The following is a 12905-nucleotide window of genomic DNA, read 5'->3' as shown; positions in this document are numbered from 1 at the left end:
CAAATGTTTCATCTAATGTTTCAGGAGACTAGCTCTAGGAGCAACCTTGAAACTTACACTCAGGCACCCCTTAAATGTTACAGGAACACCACAGGAAGTTCTTTTCTGTAGGACCATCTCGTGGCACTTGCATAACATTTAAAGCAGGAGAGGGCAACCTCCGGCTTGAAGGCCTAATTAGGCCCGTTCTGGGGCCCAATCCAGTTTGCTGAGGGTTGAGCACACTCCATAGGCCCCACCTCTTGCCCTAGTCAGGCCCCTCCCCCTGGGGGAAGAGGAATCCCCATGTTATCTCTGGAGATTACAAAGGGATTCCTCTTTGTGCCTCCATCAGAGGGTGAACAGTGCAGAGACGAATCCCTCTGTAATCAGAGAGAAACTGGGGATTCCCCCGCACCACTTGGCTGGGGTTTGCAGGAGCCGTCTCCTGCAAGCCCCGGCCAAATCCCCTTCTCCATGAACGGAGAAGCACAGTGGTCTCTGCGTGGATTTTTTTTTTTAAATGCATGGGGCAGATGATGTCATGAGAGGTAAAAGAGATACTGGGGTGGGGGCCCACCCCTTTGACTGGGAGGCAGTCTGGCCCCTGGACCAAAAGGGGTTGCCCTCCCCTGGTTTAAAGGCCAAACAGGTAGGTCTTTCCCAAGAAATCAGCACAGAAAAGCACGAGCCACAGCCATAATGTAGTATTTTAAAGGGTACATCAGTTGAACATGAGAAGGGTAACATTTGTTAATAGTTAATACACACCCAAAATAAACAGTTAAAATAAAGTGGTGCTGAACACTGGGCATGCAGAGGGTGAGTTTCAGAACATGGCTGGAAAATATTCACAGAGCTATTGCAATAAGAAAAACATTTGGCTAGAGTTCAAATTCAGTTCATGTGAGAACTGCAGAGTTCTCTATTTTCAAATTGTAGATATTTATATGTACGATATATGTTATTGTATATTATATTTGGAGGGTTTTGTTTTTATTATTTCTTTGTAAATCACTTTAAGACCACTTTTAGTTGTGTGAAGCGATATATAAATGTAATAAACTAAGGGCACAATCCTATCCATGTTTCGACAGAGAAAAGGCCTACACTCCCAGCATTCCCCAGCCAGCATTGTAAGCCTTTTCTCTGTCGAAACATGCATAGGATTGCGCCCTAAGCTAACTAAACTTTTGTTTAGCTAAAAAATGATCTCTGCTAGGTTACTAAGGGACAGACCAGATTACATCTTTAAGGTACCATCCAGTTAGGTATGGCGGAGAATTCCGCCATGGATTTCAGTGAGGCCGAATGCACTGGCATTTGGCACCCCGAAATCCGTGGTGGAACGGCTTGCCCCCCCCTGCCCCCCCATGGATTCCCCCCGGGACGAGGCTTACCTGGGGCGGATGTTCCGGACATCGGCAGCTCCAGCAGCTGGTCTTTCGACCAGCTGTCGCGGCCGCTATTTGCATCCTGGTCTTTGCTGTGATAGGCTACGTAAATACTTACGTAGCTTATCACAGCAAGCCAACCCCCCCCCCCAAAAAAAGGCGTACGCAAATGGCGGTGGCCGCCATTTGCGTTCCCTATTTTTTGCCGTTTTAGTCTACGTAAATATTTACGTAGGATAAAATGGCGAAAAATAGGGAACGCAAATGGCAGCCGCCGTAGCCACCGCCATTTGCGTACGCTGTTTTTGTTTGCCCAGCAGTGATAGGCTATGTAAATACTTACGTAGACTATCATGGCAGCCTGGCTGGACGCAAATGGCGGCCGCTACGTCCGCCATTTGCTGGTCCGCACCAGCCCGTCCGCGGCTGGAAGTCTGGCTACCAACGACCCTGGCCAGCTGCTCCGTGGAGCCGCCGCGGAGCGGAGCTGGCTGGGCAGGATTCCAGGGGGGAGGACCAGATCGCCTCCCCCCCGTCGAGGATTCCGGGGGGAGGGATGGAGCGCCTCCCCACCCACCGCGAATCAATTCCGCAAAAAGGTAAGTGACTTTCGTACATCCCTACATCCAGCTCTGCAACTAGTTATTTAATCAGCGGTAAAGCACAATCTTTCTTTGGGAAATCCTAAAGTCATTCAGATGAAAGATCACACGCAGACAAGTACAGTAACAACTTTGATGCATTTTATAAAAGTTCATTCCCACTGCAGAACACACCAAAAAGTTACACATATTCAAACATTAATCTGGTTAGCAGTTCTCAACCACACAGAATCATTTTGATAGCTTAAATCACTTACCGGTATTCTATTTCGGGATCTAAAAGCAGAAACTTTCTTGAGATCCTCATTTGTGGCATTATATGGCACTACCAGGAGTGATGGATACGTGTCACACAGCTCATAATGCTCATTGAGAAATGTTATCCTCCACTGCTCATTAGGCAGACCCTCAAAGAGAAAAGGAGGTAATATTTATGCACCATCTTCTTGTATCTACTTAAAAGAATAAGTGACAAGGAACATAATTTATATGCTATTATGGCCACAGGGTGGCAATAACCTACCAATTTACCATAGATATCTACAGAAATAAGGATCTAGAACAGCGCATGTGAAGATTAAGGATCACATGAAACAAGATGCTGCTGATGGGTTCCCTAGCCATTAGGATACAGAGAACCAGTTTGGCAACATGAGAGGCTTTTTCTGTTAGCCGTATAAATTTGACAAGACTTGTATATAAAAACAGAAGTGTTTGATATTTGTTCTGTAAAAAAAATGAAGGAAGGGACATTCTCTGTTCTCTCTTTCAACAGAAGAAAATCGCCCTCCAAATATTGCCTGAAATTGTACCAAAAATGTCTATGGAAAGCAGCTGAAAGGAAGCACCTCTCTGCGAAGCCTCACTCTACAATCTCCTTTCCCCCTTTGTAGTCCCAAATGTCTATTACACATGTTTAAGAGTAACTGAAGTTGAAGACAGTTTCCATGCTCAAGAAATATATCTAATTTCTCAGCAAAGATGTCTGTGGACCTAACAGGATGCTGGAGAATTCTCTATTCCCAAAGCCTATCATAGTACTGAGAAGGGATTATTAACTCCTCATCTGCAAAACACACACAGACTGGGATTTGTATATCTGAATTCTTTCTTTCTTTCTTTCTTTCTTTCTACCTTTTCTTCAGATCTGGACCTCTAAACCTTGACCTATACAGATGCTTGCTTGAGTCTGGATACTTCTTTTCCCATTGAAAAATTACGGGTGGGGGGAGTCGTTATGACTTATATAAACATGTATTCATCTTTTAAATACTTGTATTTCTCACAATATGATATGAAATGAGATTCTGGAACTGTTGCGAGAAATGTTGGATGTTATGCCTTAGCAAACCCTATTTTTCTTCTGGTCATTTTCTTTATTTAATCTGAAGTGTGCCACTTTGAAATGATGTGCACAGAAATGTGCACCAAGTCCACATACAACTTCTTTTAAATCTTGGGAAATAAAAGGAATAGACAATATTTACACAATTAGGGTGTATAATTAAGGATCAATGATATCCTCATCCTCTATAACTCAAAGCAGAGCTAAAAAAAAAACCCTAGGACTAGGAAAAACGTTGATAAAACCAGGGAATTAATCTAGAATTCAGAAATTTTCTTAAGAAATCAGTTTTTATATACAGCACAGCATGCAAACACTGGTTCTGTATCACAGTTGTCTAAGTCTATTTCAATAGGTTTGCTTTTTAGGGCTCATAATAATAAAAAGATTCTAATGCCCTATTTTTCTCTCAGTTTAACCCAATTTCAGGCCACTGTATGAAGAAAACATAATGTATGAAGAAACTCCTTCTAGAAAACCAGCTTCGCAGATGTTGAGGTAAAGAAATGCAAAATACAAAGAAAACAAGAAAAGAAAACTTACTTGTCTTCTGTATTCAACCATAGGATTGTAAACTAGCCAGCCATTTTCAGGAAACTTTTCTTGATTTAAAAATGCAAAAAAAGGCTGTAAGAGTATGGGGAAGAATTAGTAGATAGAATTCCAAGAACTGTCTTCAATCATGCCCCAAAATAGACTGCTTTACTCATGTTCCTATCTACATGAAGGCCACTCTCAGAAGTCGAGATTTTCCCCGCCCATTAAAACTTGCTTTCATTTTCACCAGGAAAAACATAAAAGCAAAAGAAAACTTATCTTTAAAGCCTAGTTACAAACAATTCCCTGTTGCATCAAGCAGCGAGAGATGCCTTGTCAAGCTGAAGATTATCCAATAAAACCTACAACCATTATTGCATAAAAGGGATTAGTTGCTATCACAGAGAGATATTGCTCATCTGGAGAAAGATGCCTGAAGCAATTCTGCCACAACTCTGAATTGGTGCAGATATAACACTGTACTACCCTTAACTCCTGCCTTAGGGGACCAGGAAACAAATGTGCGATTGCACACTCCCTCCCTCAAGTATGCATTTCCTCACCATCATTAATTATGTTTAGTAGTAGTTTCTGTATTTGCATTATTCAGCTTCAAACTCTGGTTATAAGTCATGGGTTAGGAGCAAATCCTGGCTAGTGTTAACAATGATTAACAGTGTAGATATAACTAATCATGGTTAATGTGGGGTGGGGGGTTAAGAATTGAAAGAACAGGAGGGTACATGTGTGACATGATGGCCCAATTCTGATCTCTTCCAGTTAATCAGGCCCTTTTGTAATCATAGCTACTCTGGGAACTATCTTTTACTAATAAATCTTTTATTATTATAAATGCCACCAAAAACAAATCAAACTAATGTTTCCAAATGTACTGCCCGTTTGTGCCTGAAGAGCAACAGACAGCTAAGACAGAAACCTGGTTCGCACGATCACCTGCGGCTTAAACAAATGCCAGGCACCATTTGTCTAATTACCCGCCCGGGTGCAGCTTGTTGTGTCATCCAAACTTGGCTGGCATGGCTTGATGGAGCGGGAAATAACCCAACAGCGCCATGCACCACAGCTTAAGCAAGCCACCATGGCACGTTTAAGCTGTGATGATTGTGCGAACTGGAGAGAGAGAAAAGAGAGGGCACACAATCTTCACTCTTAAATCCTTGACACATAGGGATTTAAGATCCCTCTCCACCCCAATTCCCAACATTTAAATGGTTTCTAGTTTGTTTAAGAATTGGCAAGCAAGGGTGAAAGTGAGGTGAACTGAACATGTATTCTATGAGGTACAGGAAAACTTGGCAGATGTTACAAGAAAGATAATAGAATCATAGAACAGTAGGGTTGGAAGGGGCCTATAAGACCATCGAGTCCAACCCCTGCTTAATGCAGGAATCCAAGTCAAAGCAGCCCTGACAGGTCCAGCCTCACCTTGAAGGCCTCCAGTGTGGGAGAGCCCACCACCTCCCTAGGGAATTGGTTCCATTGTCGTATTGCTCTAACACTCAGGAAGTTTTTCCTGATGTTCAGCCGGAATCTGGCTTCCTGGAACTTGAGCCCATTATTCCGTGTCCTGCACTCTGGGATGATCAAGAAGACATCCTGGCCTTCCTCTCTGTGACAACCTTTCAAGTACTTGAAGAGCGCTATCATATCTCCCCTCAGTCTTCTCTTCTCAAGGCTAAACATGCCCAGTTCTTTCAGTTTCTCTTCATAGGGCTTTGTTTCCAGTCCCCTGATCATCTTCGTTGCCCTCCTCTGAACCTTTTCCAGTTTGTCTCCATCCTTCTTAAAGTATGGTGCCCAGAACTGGACACAGTACTCCACATGAGGCCTAACCAGTGCTGAGTAGAGGGGAACTAGTACTTCATGTGATTTGGAAGCTACACGTCTATTAATGCAGCCCAAAATAGCATTTGCCTTTTTTGCAGCCAGATCACACTGTTGGCTCATATTCAGCTTGTGATTGACAGCAATTCCAAGATCCTTCTCGCTTGTAGTATTGCTGAGCCAAATATCACCCATCTTGTAACTGTGCATTTGGTTTCTTTTTCCTAGGTGCAGAATTTGGCATTTATCCCTATTAAATGTCATTCTGTTGCTTTCTGCCCAGAGCTCCAGACTATCCAGATCACTTTGAATTTTGTTTCTGTCTTCCAAGGTATTAGCTATCCCGCCCAATTTTGTGTCATCTGCAAATCTGATAAGCATTCCCTGCACCTCTTCATCCAAGCCATTAATAAAGATGTTGAAGAGCACTGGGCCCAGGACTGAGTCCTGTGGTACCCTGCTTGCTACCTCTCCCCAGTTTGAGAAGATACATTTGATAAACACTCTTTGAGTCCAATTCTGTAGCCAATTATGGATCCACCTGGTAGTTGTTTCAGCTAGCCCCCTCCTACTGCTCTTACTCTAGATCTCCTATTGCTACTGAAAAGTGATATGTTAAAATATGGCAGACCATAGTAAATGGGCATTTTTATAGCATTTAGAGACCATTTCCCTCGCCATGTTTTTACAGAGTCAGGAAAAATAACGCTAGGGAAATTGCAAAAAATAAAAACGAAAGTATGTTTGAAAGAAAATAGAAAGGACCAAAACACTGAGCAACATTCTCACTGAAATAATTGAGCATGTGGGACAGAAAATAAATCCCTTTCCATAAAAATGATTAAAATTACATTATATGCTTACAAATGGAACAGCAAATCTGCAACAAGATGTATGCTGCAAGTATTCTTCGCATACTTCCCTGAAGAAAAAGTCTCTTGAATTCGCCCACCCCCTCCCCCCCATCTAAGGAAATTATCTACCCTTCATCTGTCTAATGGATCGGAAAACTGGTATATGCTGGGTGCCAATATTTTAGCTATCAAAAAATTTTTTCTCGCATGGTTATTTAAAACATCAAGGGTTTCTCAGAATCACCAAGTACTGAAGTAGTGGGGAAAAATTATAAAAAGTCCTGACAAGAAAACACTCAGTTTTGGCATATTTTGCTCTAGTACTGTAATTTACAAATGCTTAAGATTTTTTTTAAAAATCTGATTAGATTTATAATGTACATTTAGTATGTCGATAACATTTTTAATATTGTTCTATATTCAAGTTTGACTAAAACTAAAATAAAAAACTAATTCCATTCTAATCTTAGTTCCAAAGTCTGCTATGCCATACTCTTCGAAATAGGAAACAAACTCAGTGTATTTGCAGAGTAACTGTATTAAGAACCACCTCCTTCCATATGATCCTGACCAAGGATTGACATCAACCCTGGAAGACCTGCTCTGTATCCCTCAGCTACCAGAAGAGGCACGAGAGACAAGACCTTCTCTGTTGTGGTGCAACAGCTACGACCTCCCGGGGAGGTCTGCCTGGGCCCCATCTCCACTCACCCAGTGACAGACAGTCAAATCACATATCTTTCAATGGTTTCTTTAGGTGCTGCATTTTAACTGCACATTGAGAAACTGATCTGTTATAGCTCCTGGACTGATTTTTAAAGCTTATTATATTTTGATGTTGATTTATTTCTCATTAGATCCTTTCAGTATTGGGGCAGGGATGGGGGGAGATACAAAAGCAGGACAAAAATACTTTGAAATAAAAATATTCAATATACAGCACCACCACACTGCAGAAAGAGCTGAACAGAACCTACTAAGAAGCTTGAATATGCTGCTCAACTCACAGCATAACCTCTTATCACTTTGAGAGTTCTCCTGATTAGCTCTTTTCATTGCAGATGCAAGGCCAGCCACTCATATCAAAGCACCAATGACATAGACACTAAAGAGTGATGCGGAGATGATAATAATTGAACTTATCCAGACTCGAGACTGTATGCGCACCTTGGATTGAAACCCCTGCAATCACATAAATGGCATTTCTACAACAGTCAATGCAATGTAAACAACATGTTACAAACAATTTACTGAACTGGGCTAGCTTTATACACCCATTTAATTCAGAAGACTGAAGGACAGTGTGAATCCTGTGGCATGACAGGGTATGACTCTTCAAAATAAATGAATACTAATGTGCTCCTTGGACAAACCAAGGCCAGTATACAATGTATTGCTAATGTAAATTATGTTGCGCTAGCATGAACTACCTTTAGCTCAACTCCAATACTTGCAGGCACAATGGGTTTCCCCATAAAAACCGTCACACCAGCAAGCACTATGAGTGTTACGCTACAGACAGTTTACACTGAAATAGTGTCGTTTCGTTAGTGGTTGTGTTGTGTTGGAAATCGCCCCAAGGAAAAACCGAAGTACTTTGCTCAGCTTGCTCCAAAGCAATGCAGGACTCAAATTTGTGCAAGAGCTCAGTGCAAAGGGACCTGCCTTTCACTTCTAAGATTTTAAAAACAACGACACACAACAGCGTACAAAACAAGTGGAACGCTCCCTTGCTCACAAGACGGAACAGAAAAGTAGCCCGCGAGTCAAGCTTCCTATGAAAAATTAGTGGATTGGGGTCAGCAAGTGTAAAGAGCAAATATTTGGTTAATATGGCTGGGGGGCAGGAGGCAATACTATAGCATGAAGTGTCAGAAACAAGTTCTTCCTGTTACCTACTGAGCAAGAACCGGCCATTAAGTCAGTTTCAATGAGTCTGCACAATTCTACTTCCTAACTTCTTAGAGCATGTAACTTTAAGCAGCAATATCTGCCTTGTATTTTTATATGAAACCCTTTTTATTAGTAAATAATGCAGCACAGTATATATGTACAAGGTGCAGTATATGACAAAGAAAAATATTACCTTCCATAAAGATTTTGTTGCTTCAGCAGGTATGTGTGAGAAAATTTGTTTTTGGAATTTACTGCCTAGCAAGTTAAGAATGGACCAGTCACTGTCCTGATCTTTGGTTTTGAGCAGGGTTTTTGGCTTACATGTTGTTTTTCAACTATTATCCGGCTTGTTGACAGCATTATTACATGAATATTAGCATTTATATAACACAGGAAAGAGAGAGAGAAATTATGGAATATTTCTGACAGAATGTATTTGTAAGTTTTATGTATGTGTGTGGTGAGTATGTACAAACATACCAATAAAACTTACTTCTCCATAAAAGAACAGACTCCAGAATAATACGTTTAAAGTTGTTCAGCAATATTTAACCACATCCAGTAAGGCTAATAATTGAAAAGTGTTTATTTTGTGGCTGCAACTTAAAATGTATGCAACAAGACTATGTTCAGGGACAACAATTTTAAAATACGTATAGAAGCTGTGATAATAATGTAAAATGGCCTGCATGTGTCGATGTTTTTGTTATATAATTGTTACCTTGTATTTCGTAAATACTTAATTAAAAAAACAATATTTAACCAAGATCCTAAAAATGAACAATTATATGATTCTTACAAGCATATTCTTATCCTTTTAAGCATTATGCAAGGGACAAAAGTTTGATTCTGTTTAATAGATACACTCTAACCCTACACTTGATTAAGGAGTAAGTTCCATTGAACTTAGTGGGCCTTACTTCTGAGTAAACATGCATAGAAATGTTCTGACCATTTATATTTAAAGGAAAGAAACAAGCTCTTTTGCACATCCACAAAAGGGCTGTGAAGACCAGATAGTTGGCCACAAGTACACCACTTAGCACAAGATCGCTCTCACTACCTTTTTATCTCACTTGTCTGGTCAACCTGCATTTATCTCTGTTATTCACTTTTGGGAGAAAAGACTAATGCTTCTACATGTCAGGAGACAAAATAATCCTGACCACTAGATGTTTCTTCTTATAATTTCTCAATTAATTTGCATATAGAAAATTGAAAATACAGAGAATAACTCACATTAAAGATAATGATATTAAAAAGCCACATTGTTCAGACATATATGACCTACTGCAGATATGGTCACTTGCAATTGCCATTTAGCTTCCCTAGTGACTCAGGGTCATAGCCTTGGACTATGCTCCAAGTGTGGGCAAAAGGTGAACTAGAAGAGATTTGGGATGGGATGGAAAGGGACATAAGAATAGGCCAGAAGCCCCAACAGGAAGAATGAAATAAATTAATCAAAACAATACCAGATAGGTAAAGCTTGTTCCTGGAACACTTAGTCCATTTTTTCTTAATAACACCATTAGACCAGCTGAACTTGACACCCAAAGCAAACTAAAAATTTATATTACACAAATATGAAATATTCAGTGAAAAATACTAACAGTCTCTGCCAAGTGCAAAGATAAAGATGCTGGCACTGTGACAGAGGCATCCAACTGGCCACTGGCCAGAATATACTACTTATACGAGATTTTATCAGCAATAAGTCACAGAGATTCAGTCCTGTGTCATTTACTAATTACATTATTCAGGTGTAATTGCACCCACACACAGCCTGTTAATGGCCCACCCCCACAATTCTTCCTTCCATACTCCTGTATGGTAATTCTCATGAACCCAGTGTTTCTGGACCCAGTTCATAGCATACATAGTCCTTCAGTAACAACAACATTACAACGTCCAAATACACACGCGTATGTGTATCACCTGATAAGAGCACAATCAAGTGATGCCACATGGGTGTGCAAGAGCCAGTTCAGGCTAAACCACAGACAGCCATTCCACCTGGACCCAGACACAATACTTTTAAAAAAGGGCAGTTCATACATTCGTCTGTGAGTCAATAAGACTGTGGTAAAAGGGCTAGTACCACTTCAGACCGTAAGTACGATGTTCAATTTTGAATGCGTCCCCATGTAAAAAAAAAAACCCTCCCTACAAATATAAAACTAGCACATCAGGGAGAAAAGTTTTAGCGCAGCCCTTCGCTCTAAGGGTTCCCATCTGAATGTTTTTAACACAGGTGTATTTAAAATGCTACCTCCCATACTGTCTGAATTGGTGCAGCCCATTCCATCACCTCAGCATTCTACCACCCCATTCTGCTGGATGCATGGATCAGGCCCAAGTGTTGAGTTGTCAAGTGACAAACATGAATATATGAACCAGCCCCAAATCTTTTGTGGGGAAGCCACACAGAAACACATGTCCAAAAGGATGGGGTGCTAGCCCTCTACAAACTCTTATTTAATCATTTACCTAGTATTTCTCAAGTGTACATTTCTTGTCAAATAACCAACCACACAAAAGTTTACAAATTCCAGAGGGACCACCTCTTACAAAACACATTGCAAAGCTAGAAATATTGTATTATCACCAATTAACACCATCGTGAATTGCCACTGGTTATTCTGTATATCTTTTGAGATTTGTATAGAAACATCAGAGACGAATCTCATGGCTTTTTAGTGACACAGTTAAATTCTGTTATACTCATGTATGTATATATCTGCCAACTGGTAACAACACTCCATGCTTCTGATGAACTGGACTGTAGTTAATGAAAGTTAATGCCACAAAAGGTCTATTAGTCTTTAAAGGTGTCACAAGACTTGTGTATTTACAGAAGATCACATATATCTTTGTCTAAAACAATAAGTTCTCATTTTTTAGGTTCTTTGAGGAACATTAAGATCGCAATCTTAAGCATACTTACTTGGAGGTATATCTCACTGAACTAAATGGGGTATACCTCTGAGTGAATATGGTTAGGAGCAGACAGCAATACTCAAGGCAAGTGTTACGATATTAACAATACTCAAGGCAAGTGTTACGATATCTAAATCTGCTTTTCAGAAAAAAAGGAAATGAAGTGTACAGTAGAACCAACTTACCAAGTTATGTGACTGTGGAAAAGCACATCTGGTCAGGACCTCAAATATATCTCTTCTGCTGTGACCTTCTTGTTTCAATGCAAATCGTAAATTTCTCATATCCTAAAATTTCAATCACAAAACTTAAATTAAAAAACAAAGCCAACAAAAAGAGATGAACAGGCTAATCCATAAATCTCAAGTGCTGTGGCTTAATTCAGTTTATCCTTTCTTTAACTGTCTTAAATCCAAATACTCTAAAATAAAATAATTTTATTGCACACAAATCAGAACACATTTACCACAGGTTTGAGGCCTACAGAGGTACAGGGGAAAAAAGGTCAGGCTTAGGGACCTGGAGTTTTTGTTGGGGGGGGGGTATCCCTCAGAGGAGTAGTTTCATTTCCCCAGTTAAGTTTCATTTCTTCAGGTTTGAAGCAGTACTTTTGGTTTTGCGTGAGGAGGGTATAAAAAGAGAGCAGTAATAGCAGAGTTGGGGAGACCAAGAGCGTGAAGAGGGAGCAGGAAGAAGCAGCCTGGAGAAGTCTAAGTGCAACTAGGGTAAAGGAACTTGTGTTTTGTAACTTTTATTTTCTCTTACTGCCTTTTGTATCACTCAGCTCTATTGTATAAATACCTTTAGTTGTGATTTGCTTGCTTTAATTTACCAGTAAACAGCTGTGGGTAAACTCCGTGTCTAGAGTGTCAGTCACCCCATGCCTACAGCCTAAACCCCACATTATTGGGAAGGGGAAAGTAAAAGAAGGAAGATGGGACTCCTAAAGAGGCAAGAGATCTTTAATGAGTTGCTCTGGGGGTCCAAGCCATAAGGGGAATCCTGACACTAACAAAAAATAGATGGTGAACGTTGATACAGAAGAAATGCACAATCAGAACCATCTCTTCAACATGAATAGTGATTGTGGAACAGTGAGGCACTTTTGTTCCACCCATACAGCCAAATTTTTCTGCTTTATCCCCAAGTTGCCAACGTGATCCCATCCATAAACTGCCAGCTAGGATTTAAGTAAGTAAGACTCCCTTGAGTGTCAACATCACTTTGTGCAAAAGAGAAAGTACAGCAAAAAAAACCCTGTTCCCTTATGCTCCCCCAGACTCCGAGATCATACGGCAAGCCCTACTCTGAATTCCTATGCATGGGAGGGTAGGAAGACAGATACAAGAAAGAGGCTGTGTTCTCTAATGGTACCTTCCTTGTGGAAATTCTTACCTAAGGCAGCCCATCAGTCCCCAGTTTTTGAGGCAGGTTAAGACTGGCCTCAGATTGATTACTCCTGTCTTGGGTTTATCTTGGTTGATTGCTGCATGCATTTTGTTTAAATTGCCTT

General features: G+C 40.6%; 1 protein-coding gene across 5 annotated transcripts in view; it reads right to left on the bottom strand.

The window, feature by feature from the left end:
- The window catches only part of MTM1 (myotubularin 1), a 54780-nt gene that overhangs the window by 19774 nt on the left and 22101 nt on the right, over positions 1-12905 (bottom strand). For all 5 annotated transcript variants that reach the window (XM_084813703.1, XM_084813704.1, XM_084813701.1 and 2 more), the window contains 3 exons: positions 11578-11679; positions 3864-3947; positions 2233-2382 (listed from right to left, as the gene is read on the bottom strand). In XM_084813703.1, the coding sequence (XP_084669829.1) occupies positions 2233-2382; positions 3864-3947; positions 11578-11679 (336 nt within the window). The remainder of the gene's footprint in view (positions 1-2232; positions 2383-3863; positions 3948-11577; positions 11680-12905) is intronic.

The sequence above is a fragment of the Heloderma suspectum genome, chromosome 9 (genome assembly GCF_057233095.1).
Source record: "Heloderma suspectum isolate Gila_16-S chromosome 9, 16-S_ref, whole genome shotgun sequence".
Classification (NCBI taxonomy): Eukaryota; Metazoa; Chordata; class Lepidosauria; order Squamata; family Helodermatidae; genus Heloderma; species Heloderma suspectum.
Note: the sequence above shows the minus strand (reverse complement) of the source record. Positions and strands in the feature narration are given on the sequence as shown.